The sequence below is a fragment of the Pithys albifrons genome, chromosome 9, assembly GCF_047495875.1.
Source record: "Pithys albifrons albifrons isolate INPA30051 chromosome 9, PitAlb_v1, whole genome shotgun sequence".
NCBI lineage: Eukaryota > Metazoa > Chordata > Aves > Passeriformes > Thamnophilidae > Pithys > Pithys albifrons.
Window position 1 is genome coordinate 10,645,697 of NC_092466.1, and position 18,349 is coordinate 10,664,045.

The window sequence follows — 18,349 nt, forward strand, 5'->3', positions numbered from 1 at the left end:
ATCCGCCATTTCAAATATGCCATTTGCTATTGTTCTTCAACAGATTTTTCCCAGCAACTCATAGAGGCTACAAAGTCCCCTCAATTGCCCAAACAAGTACCTCTGCCTTTATGTCCCTCTCCAAGGCAATTAATTTGTCTCTGCTGATGGTACCTTGGGAAACAGGACAAGGGGGAACAACAGGTTTAGTTCACAGCTTCACCCTATGAGTTCTGCCCCCTCAAAGGCTGAGAATTCCCACCTGGTTGCCTACAAGGTTCACAGCACTACATTGAAGATGCCCCTTCTGTAGACTATTTCATTATGTTCTTCTGATCCTCACTGTTTCCATGCTGGTCTCCAGGATCTGAATAGAGTTCAGCGCCATTGCATTCACAAAATTAACTTTCTGTTGAGAAAGATTTTCTTTCTATATGGCTAAAAATACATCTATACTTAGTCATTTGTGCACAGACACTGATCTAGGGCCTAACGAACAACATTCACAAAGCTGTTGATGACAGCCATAAACAAATGCAACAGCAGATTAAATAGCATACATACACATTTATTTGGCTTTAATTGACTCAAAAGTAGTATTATTTAAACCTGAAGCAGAGAATGTCTATTTTAAAGGAATTCACTTAGCTGTTAGTTTACACTCTTCTCACCTCAAGAGAAACAAGCCCAGATACATCCTCAGGGATTTTTGTGAGCTGATTAGTCGCTAAGTTCAGTTCTACCATGCTAGTCCAAGTCCCAAAGTCCAAGGGGAGAGAGGTCAGCTGATTGTCCTGTGATTTAACATATCAAACTTTTAGGGTCTGCGCTTGCAAGAAGTTGACAAGGCATCTGACAGATTAAACAAACGACTTACAAAAATACTTCATAACAACATATTCGATAATTAAATCAGAAGAATAAAACATTGATAATTGGCTAATAAAACCCTATACCTTAATGGATCAGAGTAAAAACATCTGAAATTAATCTGAACATCTTACTGCTCAAAATGTTGCTGTAATATTTGATCTAGACCACACACCACAAAATCTTAAAAAAAAAAATCGTCATACAATGTCCTGGTAAACAGGAAAAGTTACAAATGGGTATGTGATAAAAAACAGTCTTAATCCAAATTGATATTCCATTTGTGTCAAACTATATTTTAAAACTGTAGCTGCGCTTAGCTACTGCTCAAACATTTCTTTTTTTTAAATAATTTAAGAACTTGAAATAAGCCCATTCATAGAAAAACATCATACCTTTTTTTTCTATTTCTCTTCACTCTAACTATATATAGCACACTCAAAAAGTTCTTTTGCTGTGATCTGCAACTACTGGCCAAAGACTCCAAACTTAGGTTTTGAAAGAATGCATTTTAAAAAATATTTTACAAAATTTTGTTTATAATCTAAACTGCGAGAGCGTGTGAGGGAGAAATAAGCTAATCTACATGCTTGTGACCCATGTGAATATTCAAGAGCCTTGCAACCAAGTTTCTTATTTTCATTGTTCAGATGTAAGAAATGCAACAAAATCTTAAAATAACAAACTTAAAGACAAATTAATAACATACAATTTCTGACTAATACGAATTGTTTCCGTGTGTGACAGCAGCAGCAGCATCCAGTTCAGTGTGATAAATTCCTTCCTTGCATCATTAAGTCTGCCAGAATTCATGGAGGAGCAAACAGTGCTCCTCATTCATTTTACACAGTAGCATGTTTCTGTGCCTCACCTTCATGTTCAGCTTACTTAATACTTTAGCTCTAGAGAAAATTCCAAAGGGGATTTTATTGATGCGGTTGTGCTCCATATTGAGAGAGTAGATTGTGGAGAACTGGGACGGGCCACCCACAGGATAGGACTGGAAGCAGTTCCTGGCCAATGTTAAACTAGTCAGTTTGACAAGGCTGGATAAAAGACCCTGTAGAAAGAAGAAAACCACCCAGGAACTTAGGACAGATTTATTTGAATACATCTAATTTCTCTCATGGGTCTAATTAGAAAAGTTTTCCCCCCCTCAATTCCATCCCCTCAGTAAGTGTTGCAACACACAAACCAGTGTTAAATTTGATAAAACTTCCATCAGCAACAATCTCTGCTCACCAATCATCAGCCATTACCTTATTTCCTCATTGCACACTGACAGAAACAAAAAAACCAAATGTACCACATTTAAAACCACATGTTTAGGAGGTTTTGTAACACTTCTGTCCTCTGGAGTAATTATTTTAATGACACATTGCTACAGGAGTGCAGGGACAGTATGTCCATCCCCAACAGCAGCCCCAGCTCCGGCCAACTCCACCCACCTACAGCTCACCCAGTTCTGACACGGCTCAGAGTGGGGCCCAAAGAAGTATCAGCCTCATGCACCAGCTTCCAAAAAGGCCTTTCATACTTCCAGTACAAATCTTTGTTAATTTAATAAAAATACACATTGTGATCACAACTGGTAGAAGTTTCTTGTCAGGCCATAATAATTTCAGATAATCAGACACAACATAGAAATTCCATGTTTTATTCCTTTTCCTGAAATATTCCTAAGTATTTAGTGCTCCATCTTTTTTTTTCCCCCTTAAGAAATGAAAAGCAAGACGCCTGGACTTAAACTGGTTGTCCATTGAATCCAGAGTTTCATTTCTCTTCACAATGTAATTAGATTCTGAAATCTCAGCAGTGCACATCTCAGTTTATCTGTTAGTTGCGTGCCAAATATGTTGCTGGAACTGTGGAGATGAATAATGAAATCTAAATTACTGCTGAAGTGTCACCTTTGCTTATTACTACACCAACTTGAATTCTGCCCTATTTGATTAAGTATTACAGAAATTGTAGATTTATGCATGGCATTACATACCATAAATAATGCAACATCTGCAATCAGGAATGAGCAGTTACAAGATAATGATCCCAGGCATGTTCCTAATGTCAGTATTTCTGGATTGCCATTTGAGTGCTATACTCACCATAAAAGCTTTAAGAACAAGGCTTCGCTGTTTCACCAGGACACCTTTGGCTACTTTTGTAAATAGTGTATTGACATTATTGTAAATAAAACAGGATCAAATAGCAACTTGTCTACATGTCATGGCTAAAACTTTAGACACTGGGGGCATCTCAATGACTATCAGTGAAGCACTTTTCCCCCTACAGATAAAATAATGGAATTTCAAATCAGTAGTAATCTAACCTCGTCATTAACTAGTCTAATCTTGGATTATGAAATATTGCTTCTACCTGTACTTTAATTAACAGATATTTTTTGTCCTATGGTTAGGCAGCCCCTGAGCTCTGTTACTAACATACTTTATTGCTTCAAACGGATTTTGGCATTTCAAAAAGCCATTTTTGAAGTCTTCTTGCATACCAAAATATACCAAAAATATGTTAGCTAATACACTCTAATAGCCTAGAGTAATTAAACACATTTGAAGAGAAGCAAGAGAGCTTTGGCAGTACAAAGAGAACAATGCTCTTACATCTATGAGAGCTGTGGCAGCGCTGCCTTCTCCCAGCCCATCCTTTTAAGATAAAATATTTATTAGTCATTGTGTCAGCAGCTTCAGCTATGTTTTGAAATTCAGAAATTTATTTCACAAGTACAGTTCTCTGTCTTCTAGCACAGCATGTTTTATTTCAAACAGATTACAGTATAAACTATGTACTTCTTCAAGGTAGCAGCTTAAGTGTTAACATATTGTTGGCAAATATACCTGAAGAAGGCAGCACAGTCACAAGTGGTTTGTATTATGACTGGATGTATTTTAAAGCGTTATCATCCCTCACATTAGCTTTTTGTAATTATACCAGAGTTGCTTTTATAACAAGGCTGGGTGGGGTGGGCCAGCTTAGCTCTCATCTTAAAAGCAGCCTGGTCACTTTCACTCAGTAGCATTTTCTTAAATTATAGTCTTGTCCAAACATTTAATAAATTCTCTGTTTTCAGTCGATCATTGCTGAGTTCAGAAATTTATCTGAAGGAGTAGTCACTTACTGCACTTCATTACTATAAGTACTCTGTCTAACTTCAAATGCATTTTGGCTTTTTTCTTCTATGTATAGTTCTCTATAAACATCTTTAGACAACCTTTTAATTCATTTTATACTAGTAATTTATACAGTTTAGGAAAGCAGTTTGGACCATCAATAAAACAGAAGAGACTATAAACTTTATGTTGTGTCCTCAAGTCTTCATCTTAAAAGGCTCTAAAGAAATGGAATAAATATACAAAATAAGAAACACACTTTTTTTTTTTGTCTGTCATCAGAGCAATTATTTCCAGGCACTAAAGCCTCATGAAACAGAAACACTGAGAAACACTTACATAGTTGAATGGTGGGAACCTGAACCTGGACTCATTACTTAAGGTTTTCTAAAGAGACAGGACAGCAAATACAATCACATCCTGCTCCCAGTTTTGACTGAAGTTGTATGACATTAGTTCTTCTGTACTAATTAGATATACCCAACATGTACAGAATTGCAATAATTCACATTACACATATGAAGAGTAAAACAAAGGGTACTCCTCAGAGCTAGGATGCAAGACAAAATCCCGCTCCTTTTACAAAACACCGATGCCCCACAGCAGCATTCCCTCTCCAGTCCAGTCCTAATTCTCACCTCTGGTAAAGTAGAAATGTTGTTGTTCTCCAAGTTCAGCTCATCGAGTTCACTGCATTTTGCTAAAGACTTCGGAATTGCTGACAGCCTATTGTACCTCAGGCCAAGACGACTTAAACTGAACAGATTTCCTACAGGTAGAAAACAGGAATTAATATATTGTTAGAATCACACAGAGGCCCAGAACAAGGTGTGACTTCTGATTTTTCTGTTGTCTCATGCTCTACACTTCAAAATTTCATATGGTGAAGTATGGCTATAATCCCAAAACAAGAGATACATCTATTCCAGTGCTTTCCAATGCTGAAGTCAACCACGCAGAAATAGATTGTGCATATTAAATGTTCTTCTGAAGTTGTGCACAATACAGCAACTGAGCAAGGCCTAGATCCTGTTGCAGAAGTCCCTCTATTCTAATCTTTCTACCAACAAAACAGACTATCATTTTCCAGATGTCCCCAAAATGACTTTTTCAAATTAAGGATAGTATCATTCAATACCATGACTCGTATTACCAGACCTTGGGCACGCATCATACAGCTTAGTCCTGGCAAAACAATTTCCTCTGCAGTGGGGGAAATAAAAACCCCAACTTTACCACTCCCCAATAGCCAAAAAGCATTTAAAAAGTGATAGGAGAAACCCCAAAACTTCCAAGTTTTCTGAGGGATACTGAAGGGAACATCTGGAGGAAGACCACAAAAATCTGGACACTATGCATGTAAAGATATTTCTGAATATTGCCAGGCTGATGGGTCCTGGTCAATACGTCTTTCTGTCAGGAAAAGAAAGGCTTGAGAAAAATTTCAACTTGAAAATTTCCTTTCTGAAGTTCCCTTTAGGCCCAGCCTTTACCATCCAAGAGGTACTAAGGACCATAATCAACTGCTTGAGGATGTTGTTGAGCTACAGGGTGGGTGGGCATTTCGCCTCTCCTGCAGGTAGTAAGACCTTGAACTTCACTGAAAAGTCAACTGACAAATAATACAAAGAAACTTTTCTTCTGGCTCATCCCTACAGTCAGAAAAGGTGTCTGTACAGGTGGGCTCTCTGCACCAGTGAAGAAGCTTGGGAACAAGTTCACACAATCAGTTCCTCACAAAACATTTGGTATTTTACATTCATTTTACAACTACCCACGGCACAATACATTTGTTCTGAAAATTGAAGGACCAGACAGACACATTAGAGAAGAAACATAAGATTTAACAAATGGCATCATGAATAACCAAAAATAATTTTAAAACATGAAGGATCTTAATATGTACAGTCTAACTACTCATTAAATAAAGGCTACATGAATGTCTATGCATATCTCCTTATACAAAGGTTATTGGAACACAGCAAAGGAAGAAGTAAATGCAGTGTCTGTCTGCTAGACAGGAAAATTTTCAATAAAGCAAGTGGCAAAATATCTCTTTCCTGAACTTGGTCAAAATGTACTCTAAAAATGTCCCTACATCACCAAATAGCTGGGAATGTAGACAATAAAAACTGGAAATTGGCAATGCTGTATGTTTTGCTGAAGTTACTAAAATTCAAAGTCACAAGAAAAGTGAAAGTAAAATAAAAAATAAAAAAGAACCTAACACCCCCACCCCCCACACACACCCCAGCAGGGGTGGGGGCAACAAAAAACCAAAAACCCACAAAACCCCTTATATAGCACAACAATTAGCTCCACCTTACACATGAAGAAACAGGATAAATTCTCAGCGCATATCTGACATTTAGCTAACAAGCTAACAAATTTTACTTAGCACCATCAGTGACACCAAAAGTCAAAACAGGCAGCCACCCAGCATTGCTTAACTAGTAGTAACTCCCATTGGGATTTTTATTTCCATTTCTTTAGGTGCTTTCTTTCTACACAAATATACAATTAACTTTTGCAGAAACAACAAAATCCTCACTTAATCAAAAAAAAGCATTTAAAATCCAAGGCTATCAATATTGCTCTCCAGTGCACAAATCTTCACCTTTTCATGCTAAATCCTACAATGCATACATACACTAAAGAGAGTAATTAACGCTTATTCTGATCCTACAATCCACTAGTATAAGGGTACACATTTGTACATAAGTTAGCTACTTCATGCCTTATTTGTGAGATCAGGCATTGCTGGCTGAATAGAAAACTGGCCTCACTTCATATGATAAACATCCCATTGCAAGGCACAAAGATCATTAGGATTTTACATTCTAGGGATGAACAAAACACATCTTGACTGTATTTCTCTTAATTGTTATTTAATGTTTCACTAAAAACTGAACAAAAAACTTTGCACAAAATACACTATCAACCTACTGTTGTTTTTCACTACTTAAACCTCAAGCTAGATGCTGATCTGTGTTTTTTCAGGCAAAAAGAGCGAACAGGGAAGTAGACAATATGATGCCAACTGTTGCTTAGCAATACAACATTGCTATGCCAGTTCCCAGATTGTGAGCACAGGTTGTATGTATATGGCTCCCTTCCTACCAGCAATGTGGCATTTCAGAAAAATGAAACAAGGCAGCCATCAGAGAGCATCAAAATGTACCATAATTTTCCCAGAGAGAATGACACACGCTGGCTATCCTCGTGACATTATCAGAAAGGAGGCATAAATAACAGCTCCCAGTAATTTTTTCTTATCATAAGTAGCATTTCTTAAAAGAACTTTATCACTGTTTCTCTACTAGTTATCTTTCTCCTCCATGGGAAAGGCATGCAAAGGCATAACAGAAAACACATCCTGCATGTGCCACATTCCTCATGACTGTTTTACACACCACAGCACTAAATGCAGTTATTCCTGAGAACAAAACCAGGAAGATTTCAGCTGGAGCTTCATCAAGTAGCACCTCTCCCACTGCTCCTGGAAGGACTGCCCTGCACCCAGCTGACGGAGGCAGCATGGGCCACCTTCTCATTTCAAGCCAGAAATTATTTACAGCCAATTTACTGCCATTTAGTCTTCTGTGAACAAGACTCGGGTATCTTTTCACCCTCATAGTTTATACTCACACCTCATGGCCAATGTGATGAGAAACCCTTATCAGCTTTAATCTTCACATTCTGGACAAGACAGATCTTAGTTGTGTCTTCACAAAACAGGATGACCCTTAGAACTCTTCCCTCTGCTCAGTGTGTTTAAGTTTACTTTCTTTTTTTTTTAAAGGAATACTTGGTACAATGATGTTAATATTTGGCTCCACGGTCCACAGGTCAGCGGGTGGTCAGCTGGATAACACAAAGGCCAAGTGACACACTCCAGTTTACAACAGAGACTGTCACAACTTGCTAAATGGCACACTTTGTGCAACAAGTGATCCCATTTACAGCTCCCTGAGCTCAGAGTCACCAAGTTGATACTTGTATTTGGAGCTGCTTTACTGTGCCTGCACTCATCTCCATCATTTCCAGTTCAGCTACTGGTTCCCGAGATGGCACCACATTAGGTACCTGCTGATGGGCTGCAGGTTAAGTCTAAGAAAAAAGGCAAGGAAGGCAACAACTGATCATGACCGACTCAGACTGCCATCAGGATTATTTGCAGATGCACTTTTTTCATTAATGCCATACCTCAGCAGCTCCTTTAAACATCTCCTCACAGGCAGTGACTCAGAAAATGCAGTGCTAGATGTTCATCAACATGACAGTTTGATAAAAAGTGAAAAGTTACTAGCAGGGAAAGCAACAAGTAAAACCCTTTCCCACTTGTTTTCTTAAGAGAACCCATTACAAAAAACCTTGTAAACTCAACTACCTTATTTGTTGGTACTTCTGAAAATAACATAGTAAAGCCTCACTAAGCCTTAAACTCACACCAGGCCTAAGAAAGTCACTGCAAAATTGTTTTAGTTCAAGTTTTGGTGTGAACAGTCACTCTTTAAAATGAGGTTTCACACAGACACCTTGTTTGAGGCCCGTTTTGGTACCAGCAGAACACTAACACCCACCAGCAGGCTCCACTTGGCCCAAGCTATCAGGTCTGAAGCAACCTAAGCACAGAATTCACAGTCCCATCACTGAGTGACTGAATGTGTCTCTCAGGATTAACTGTTTCATTTACACAGAAATTAATTAAAAATATTCAGAAGCATGCAAATCCAGAATCATTAAACTCTGTTACTATAAAAGGGACTCTAAATAGATGGTTTAAATTAAAGTCTTTATTAAAGGAACCTCAAAAATATTAGTCAAAGGAAAGACAGGTGTTTACCCATCCCAAAACAAAGGGAAAGCTGAAAATAAAGCAGGAAACCACTCTTTAAAACCCACAATTTTTAGAAAGACCACCTAAAGTGGTTCATCAAGTAGGAACAATACATCTTTCTTGAATATTTCTAAATCAAGGGAAAAAAAGAACTGGAATATTCAATAATATAAAGAAATACAAAGTCCTAGCAGTGCTTTCTAAAGGGAGTGACAAATGCTCTCTTCTGAGGTTTACCACACCTCTTCCTTTCCCTCCCTTAGTTAATAATCCTTCAAATTCCCAATCCTTAGATGAAGGGTCATTATTATTGTGAAATGTTACTGCAGAATTGCTAAAAGATGGAATAATTTATCCGTTTCATGGAACTTAGTTCACCGAGCTAGTTTGCTATCAGGATCAGTTGCTTTCTTTCAAATAAACTGAAAGTATCAGCTCAATTTAAAATCTGTTCACTAAAGAAAACTTCTGCAGGTAACGTTAAAAACATAAATTGGACTTACAAGAGCTGTGCACATCCAAATTCCTTAAGATCATAATCCAAAGTATAAATGAACCTCATCACACAAAAGAAAATTGCTACAAACAATATGGCACTATAAAGTATTTCTGATGGTCTAAATATAATAAATATTCTTAGATTTTGATTTGACTAGGCACACACTGAGCAGCCAACTAAAGAACATGTTTTACATGATCACACATTACTTCACCGAGTATTGTTCACTTAATGCACTAAGGGATCTTCTTCTAGCAAAGAGAAACTGCTGATTTGCATACAAAAGATACCAGTGTCGTTTTTAACAAATAGAAAGCAAGACAGACAACTAAAATTTAAAAAAGGGTTTTTTAAAAAAATAAACTTGATGTCACTTTAAAAAACAAAAAAAACTTACATGAATCAAGTTTAATAACACCACATGGTATTAATCTTGTAGTGAGAAAAACAAAGATGACAATATGAAAGAAAAAGCCAAAAGAACTTCAAGGAGTATATTGCAAAGGAATATACCCATGGCCCTTAAAAGTATTTCAAATTGTAGAGGAGAAACAAACCAGAGATGGCCAGCTACAGACAGATTAAACACTGCATTCAAATACTTCAGCAGTGCTCCCAGTCTAAAATAGCTGTGAGTCAGGAGATGCCTTCACCACACTGTGTACTGACTCCATACTAGTTTTTCCAGATGTCAGCCATACTCTGTGACAACTGTTCAACTGTTTCGCAGATTTTTAGGTGAAAGGAGCTGTTGACATGTTTAATCTAATCTCTTATCAGAAAGCAAACTGGTTCCCCTGATAGCTGTAGAGTAAAACGAAAGGCTTCAGATAAAGTGTTTTACCCTTCAGTTGCATTCCACAAGCAAAGATGATGCCTGCTCAGTCCAATATGGCAATAGCACAAAGTGACTGCTCCAAGGAGACACCTCAAAAGGGATCTCAGTGATCTTGTGGCAGAGGAAAGGGGAACAAAATCACATGGTCAGCATTCATCTGATTCAGGGGCATCTCTTCCTAAAATAAAGCCTATAGGTTTAACTCGTGTCACCAAACATCATCTGAGAGATCCAATCCTTTCTACAGTCCCCACTTCCCTCATATTTAATATGCTCTGACTAAAGGCTGATGCTTTAGGAAAACAGAGAATGGTGACAGAAAGGTGATGGGGCTGGGAAGGCAACCACTCTTCAGGAAAACTGCAGGAAGAAAAGCCCTCCTGATCATTGCTACCAACTACCAAAGCCAAAGCATGAAATGTAATTATACTCTTCCAAATGCTAAAAGTATAGTGAAACACAAGGCAAAATTTGACTTAATTTTACTAGTTTAGCAGTAAACTGGCTTTTAGTGTATTTTAATTTTTCTTTTCAGCCACCAATACCTCCTGATACATCAGGCCAGTGTAGGAGGCAAATTCAGACTCACAAATTACCAGGGTCAGCAGGGTCCATCATTTCTTGTCCTGCTCAAACCAAAGCACATTATCTTCCCTACACAAATTCTAGGAATTCTCATAAAGATGTTATCTATTAGAAAGCTATTTAACATGAATTTCAAATTACTCTCTACCACCCTTATGAGTTTAAATGCCATCTTGAAGAGAGCAGAGTTCTCTCTATTTCCAGGCTAAATGTATCATGGAGAGACAAGCCTTCCCTCATTATTTCAAGATTAAGGCTAAACTGTGACCACAGCAGGACTCAGTTATTTTCCAGCTCTGATTCAAGACTACTAACATTGCTGACTGCACATGTGAAAGATGCACACAAGACACTTGTAAAACTTGAGCGACAGAGGCTCAAGCACCCGACAGGCACCACACACGACACCTGCACAAGAGTACAGAGCACAAACTCTTTGTGACATTTCTGAAACTGTCTAAGCAATGAAAAGTCAACTTGAAATTCATTTAATGTGTGCATCAAAATGCCTGCTTGTCTCAATGCTGGTGTGTTCCTTTGAATCACTTCTTCCCTTGTGCCTTCTTCTCACATAAAGAAAATAAGATTATAGGTTTTTTCTTTCTGCAGTATACAAATCATTCTGAAAATGCTGAGCTGCAGTTACAATATATGTGTACACATTGGTCTCTGTGTCTATTTACTGTGTGGTGGTACATACATTCACTAAAATAAACTGCCCCTATCCTAATCTTACCAGGAAGAATATCCAACCAGAATACAAAATAAAAAAAATATTTTCATAACTACATATTGAATTGGTAAACTCAGAATTAGTAAGCAAATAGAAGCTAGCTTAACCTTTTAAAAAAATACATATGTATTTAACTAAATTGGCTTTGCATTTGAAGATGTATTAATTAAAACAAAAAGGGGGAGTTATAATAAGCTGAAAATGATACCAGGGGAGTTATAATAAGCTGAAAATGATACCAAAATACAAAAACACTTCACATTGCAATAGAGTCAAAAGCAACAGTTGGACCTTATTTGGGGCTATCAATGAATGTGTTGCATTTTACTTAATTCACTCTGCATGCAGTAACACAAAGCAACTGAAATTTATTTAATTTTTCATTGGTAGTCTTTTTTTCTCTTTTCAAATGACTATTTAAAGCCTTTCTGTGAAATTAAATATTTATGTAAATGTAAATCACATTATAAGAGAGCAGTTTATACCTAACTGGCAATGCAGTAAAAACATTAACCTTTCCCAGTTAGGTGAAAGATGTGTTTAATTTTTTAAGTCTGCCCTACTATATAGAGCAAACATATAAAATGTATGACACACGAATATACATTTATAATTTTAGCTAATTAAGGAATGAGAATTATTGTATGCAGACCAGAGTTCCACTTAGTATCTTCCCTTCATTTGAAAAAAAAATGCTGCCCAACACCAGATACAAAGAGAAGAACCTCGGGAAAGGGGAAAGGACACCCTGAAACTTCCTCAAGAGCTGAGGGAAGATTCAGCAGTGTGTGGCTCAGTGACTTCCCAAATTTAGAAGCATCTGTTATACTTTTTTTCTGCATAATTGCCACATCACCTCATGAAATTTTATCATCTGCAGAAACCTGTGCAAACATCGAGACCCAGATGTTCCCTGCCCACTGCTTTTCACAAGTCTGAGGTCAACAACACACAGCTTTGCCTCATCCCTGCTGTTCCCGTCTTGGAGGACGCAGCAAAGACCCACTTTCCACTTAACTCTCTTCTGCCACTTGCTCATTTCCAGTCAATTTTGCTACTTCACATTTACTAAGTCTAGAATTGATGCTAACAAGAACCAGAAGCTTCTTCCCCTTTGTGAGACCACCATGAGAACTAGATAAGGTTTATAATAACTTGAAAATTAGAGTGTAAAAGTGGGAGCTACTGCCATTAATCACATAAAGAAAAGGCTGAGCTTACTGCAATTGCCCAATACTAGCAGAATCTAATTTGTTTCACTAACAGCATAGTCCAAGAGCAAAACCTTCCTTAAAGCACCGAACACTCATCAGATGCCCCAAGATGAGCCTATGGAAAAAGGCTTGATGCTTCAAAACATGGAATGCTTACAGACCAAAGCACGAGGCCATGCACTTAAATGTTAAGAACATGGATATTGCCACGAAAGCTGGAGCAGGAGCCTGTGCCCTCTGCTCCATCAGAACAGCGAGCAATTAGTAACATCAAACCCATCAGTCGAGTATGAACGTTGTCCCTGAGCACTGAGGGAGCTGCAGGTGCTGAGACATTTCAGAACGATACTCCCTTTTTTGCTAAGCCTGCCAAATTCAAAATAGCATTTTAAAATAGTTGCACATTTCTACAGAAACATCTTTACTTCTAGGGACTTAGAGCTCTCAGCCACAGTTTGTATAATCGGAGCTGCACCAATTACATGCATCTGGTTCTGGTCAACAATGCTTTGTGTTTTATCAAACCTATGTTTAAAAAGCACTACAGTGCTCCCAGATGTACACTGGGGACAAACAGCTTAGAAAACTCGTTTGGAGCACAATTTCAACCAGCAAAAACAGTAAACCTACTCCATATATTTGCTTTCATGAGGGTTGTGAATTCGGCTTCTGAGGTTGATGTGCCACAGCAAAGGGCAGGAGTGTAGAGCAGAGCTGTAAATATTCCTCTCATTTTCCTAACCATCTCCTAGGAACCGTGCTACGTCAGACACTGGAAAGTGTGTCCAGTGACGGAATTTTTTGTGCTTTTAAAGTATACTTTTGGAACATTTACAACTGACTATTCTCTTTCTTATTAAAATGTTTGTTGCCTTAAATGTCCAGGAATATGGAACATTTGACTGTAATCAAACTGTGCATGTAAACACACAAAACTAGAAAATTACAAAGCAGATGAAGAATCTTTGTTTTTTTGAAGCTGTAATTTTTTCTCAAGTAAGTGTTTCTGTGCTTTTAAGTAAGAAATTGTGAACACATTTGTACAGAATGCTAAAATGAAAAGTTCAAAGAGGTAACACTCACAATGCAGTATTTGCAGAACAAAATTATCTAAACTAGCTTGTAATCCTAAGAAACACTTTACTCCACCCAAAGCTTGTTTTCTGTCTCAAAAGTCCAACTAATAATTTTAATATAAATGGTATGTTCTTCACTTTCTTTTACATATCTTTTGGATATATTACTGTGCCAGCTAAGTATACAGAGATAAGACATTGTGTAAATAAAAGTAGATAATAATTCCACCACCCCCCAAAACGGAACCCCCCACACACACAATACAGGGGGGTGCAATCTGCAATTAAACACTCAGCGGCTAAGATCCCCCTATGATTTTTATTCTAGACTGGAGACTCTTGGAATGTGCTAAGCCGTTCCACAAAGCTCATTTTTCTTACAGGAAGTGATCTAATATAAAAAGTACTTTACAATTTTCAATCAAAAGAAATACAGATATGAATGTATTAAGCCAATATCTATAAAGCAAGACATTAGGTCACTTCCTGACAACTAATATCTGAAATCGACATTTGTTACTGCACGAAATTGTGTTTCTACAGCAGCAGTTGAATCAAGAACTTGGTATTTTTGCAGAGGGGGTATATTGGCTCTGCCACTTCTGTAATCATTGCTGATGCTTAATCCCTGCCCTGCCACTCCCCTGCGTGTCACCCTCCAATGTCCCTTCCTCACAGCTCCAGCACATCTCAGTACACTCTGCTAGTTAGAAAACAAGTCATGGGGTTTTTTAATTTAACAGATTCAGAAATCTTTCTGTGATAAAACCAAAACTTGGTCAGAGAGTCCAACAGTGAGTTTAAGAGGTTTTTTGAGGCAAAGGAGGGAAGGAGTCCTTTCTGAGAGGGGGGAAGGAATAGAAAAGGGAGGGAGCTGTTTGTTTTTCAAAGCAGTGTGGCAAAAACATCCTACTCAAGAAAAAAAGAGGCCTCCATCAAAAGGGTATCAGTGTGGGAGGAGGGGACAGACCTGGCAATAATGGAAAGTCTGGTCCATAACAGGAGCCTCATAGGCTCACAGGACATTAAATATTGATAAAGAGAAAATGTGCTTGGTCTTTTTTGTCCCTGTGCAACCCTTCTACAGTCTGACTGAACTGGAGAAAAACATTAACAGCACTTATATAGTGAGCATCCTGAAACCTGGAAGCATGTAAATGTAGCAAGAAAAGCCAGTTGTGCCAAAGACCAGGTAGATATCCACGAGCAGGGAAGAGACAGAAACTGGAGTGAGAGGAGAGGCTGGAAAGGCTGCCCCACGCTGTGCACGCAGCGGCCACGCGTCACTGACTCGCTGGGGTTTTCTCAGTACTCAAAAGTTTCTCGCTGAACAATCCTAACCACAAAGCAAGCTGTCATCTAAAAATCATGCTGCAACTTGCTTTAATATGCTGAACCAAAACTGTGATGACTAAGAAATAAAGCCAATGTTGCTGAACTGGCTACGGCTGCCTTTTCTGCAACATGCATAAATGTAGACTGATCCTTATCATTTAAGATGGAACTTAAAGTTTTTCCTTTCAGTATTACATTCTGTTTGCGAACTGTATGTGGCACAAACACTGATTTCTGGTTTTAAGTTTTTATTTAAATACTTAACCTTTTTTTAAAGTACTTTTTAGAAGAGGTATTTTCAAGTGGAGCAAAAACTGAACCAGTGTGAAGTTAAGGACACGACACCTCACTACTGTCTCTTACCCTTATTCAGCTGTCTGTGGTGGTTTGCTGAGCTCTAAATCACTGATATTCAGCTCAGATAAGCATCTTAAGAGACAGCTACGTACATTTAAAAATAAGTAACTTCAAAACACTACAAAGACAATGCAAGGGGAAAACAAAACAGAGGAAACAGGCAGAAATCCAGTCCAACCAGGTATGAACCTGACTCAGTACAAACCACCTAAGCTTACAAAAACTTTCTGAAGAAATACATGAGCGCAAACTACCTTGATTGCATAGTGAGCAATTTCATATCTATCACAAATGACTTAACTGCCTAATAACTTTGTGCCTCTCCTAGCACAGACCTTCCCCTGTAAGCACAGTCTTGCAGGATATTACAAGTGAGATTTTTTTTTTGGTCCTCTGAGAAGCTCAGTGACTTCCACTCATTAAACAACTTAGTAAATCCTGCTACTATTCTGCACAAGAATCAACAACAGTAGTCTATAAGCCCTGACAGCTGAAATCTCACTCAGAGAATTTCTCCCATAATTAGCAGTTTATCCAGAGAACTCGCTTCTTAAATATGACACATACACTACACATAAGTCTTATGTAAAACAACTTTCAATTAGATTTACAAAATAGCTACAAAAATAAAGGCTATGCTTATGAGTTAGTTAGGGTAAGCTTATGAGTAGGTTAAATGTAAATTTCAGATGGAATGGGATCTCCGGAGTTTAAAAATACCACCAATCCTGGAAGGAAGTTTAGCTCCAGTGGATACATCATTAACGCAAAACTCTGATCAGGTCAAACTTTCTCAAACAAAAAGTCACAGTAATTCCACACAATTTCCTGCTAGAAGAAAAGCTGGAGTGTTGTTAAGTGGTTCCTCACTCTTCTGCTTTCACTTTACTAAGCATTCCAGTACATTAATGAGATGTTCAACATTAAATATTGTTTAACTGATAACGTCCATTTCTTCTCAGTACATTCTGGTGACAAAGGGAGCTTAAAATCATGATGGCCTTATTTTTTGTCTTTAAATCACAGCAGCCATCTTTTTCTGCTGTCTGTTTAAAATGGATTTAATAAAATAGGAAAAGTCACATTTTGTTGCTTCACTCTATATGAGATTCTGAAACTGACTGGGACAATGTTTAGCTTAGTGTGTTATTCCCAATGTAAGCTGTAGACCCTCTGTACAGCATTAGAACATGCTAACTTTGTGAACTTGGAAGGCTTTTCAGATGTTCTACCAAGGAACATAAGATATACATAATTAATTTTAAGCATTTATGATTTTAGTTCTATTTTTTTACCCAAAGATGCTAGCTAAAACTGTCAAAATACTGCGCTTCAACTACAAGTCTTTCAGCCTTTCACTTCTTTACATGCTCAGTTTAGTTACAGAATGAACAAAATGAGCAGTAGACATTTACTTATAACCACAGAACACCTTAAGATTTAGAAGTGATAGATTTTTCTCCTTGTAGTTCTCATTCTTAGATGATTTAAGGTAACATTTAAGGTAACATGCACACCCTGCTTTTACTTTTAAGTGTGAAGCTGCCTTGAGCTGAACTCCAGTCATTCCACAGTCACCAACAAAATACTCATTCTTAAATTTATTCCTCTTACTGAACGTTTTGAAATAGTGACTTATTTTGTCCTCTCCAGACCCTACACATACCTATGGTTTCTGGCAGGTCCAAGAGCTCATTGTGCTGCAAGTCAAGGTTGGTGATCTGTGTGCAGCTTCCAATCTCTTCAGGAAGATGTTCAAGCTGATTGTGCGCTACATCCAGCGTTATGAGGTTACACAACTCACCTGAAAGCACACAAGAAAACCAAAACATCAAGGTCTTTAATCTACAGGTCTAGATAATGACCTCCCCATATAGATTAATAGAATCAGACAGATTTGGGGATAAAATGAGAAAAAGCTATTGCTACTATAAAGTTATACATATAAAATAAGGTATTACAGGATTGTAATTTCATCAGTCAGATCTAAAACATGATCAATAATTTTGAAAAAACTCAGATAAAGTTTTTATAGATTGTCTGAAGAAATCTGATTTATTGATTTTCTTCTGACAGTCCCAGCTATGGAATACAAGTACAAAACCTATACCTCACACTTGTTTCAGGCTGACCAGAAGTTTAAAGCATCATGGAGTAAATGAATTGTATTAAATTTTGAGAAATTAAGATCTATTTTTATAACAATAATTACTATTAGACACAAAATCAACAATTAAGGGACATCAAAATTATTTGGCTGACAACCTAAATAATCCAAAGTCCTGAGTGCTGTTTTCAATCATTTTTAGTAATCACAAAAAAGGTAACATATGATAAGCAATGTGTATGCAAGCAGACCTATACTAAATAAGAGTTTGAAATAAAAGGCTTATCTGTTAAGTCTTAAAGAAGTTTGAATTTGCTTAGTTTTGAGTTACTTTACACTGAACTGATTCATTCCTGACATTTACACATTCACTGAAAAGCTCAGCTAAGCACAACTCTACATACAGGAGTTTCACCTGTTGTAATGACAAACGTGTTCTCAGCAAAAGCTTTTGGGTTAAAAAAGGAAAACAAAAGCAAACTGTGTGCATGAATACAGGTGTATATTTTCACAATTTTTGCATTTGATGGAGAGGAAACTAATGCACATGACTTGAACAGCTTTCAAGTCTAACCAGTAAAGATGAGGTCACTGCATTTGTGTACAAGAGCATGACTCAGTGAGTAACAAATGTGGAAAAGTAGCAAATTCCTTTTGAGGAGCAAATGTCTATTTTTAAGCTTCAGTGTTGTACCTTTGACACAATCCTTTAAGGATTTTCCCACAGGCCTGCAGAACTGGCTTGGGCAAGTTCTGACCTGTAGTCAGATGTCTGCTCATTAGACCAGGGG

At 37.6% G+C, this 18,349-nt stretch overlaps 1 protein-coding gene across 2 annotated transcripts in view; it reads right to left on the reverse strand.

The window, feature by feature from the left end:
• Positions 1–18,349, reverse strand: part of SHOC2 (SHOC2 leucine rich repeat scaffold protein) — a 72,024-nt gene that overhangs the window by 13,067 nt on the left and 40,608 nt on the right. For both annotated transcript variants that reach the window (XM_071564482.1, XM_071564483.1), the window contains exons 3-6: positions 17,118–17,255; positions 4,613–4,743; positions 1,721–1,909; positions 651–773 (exon numbers count right to left, since the gene is read on the reverse strand). In XM_071564482.1, the coding sequence (XP_071420583.1) occupies positions 651–773; positions 1,721–1,909; positions 4,613–4,743; positions 17,118–17,255 (581 nt within the window). The remainder of the gene's footprint in view (positions 1–650; positions 774–1,720; positions 1,910–4,612; positions 4,744–17,117; positions 17,256–18,349) is intronic.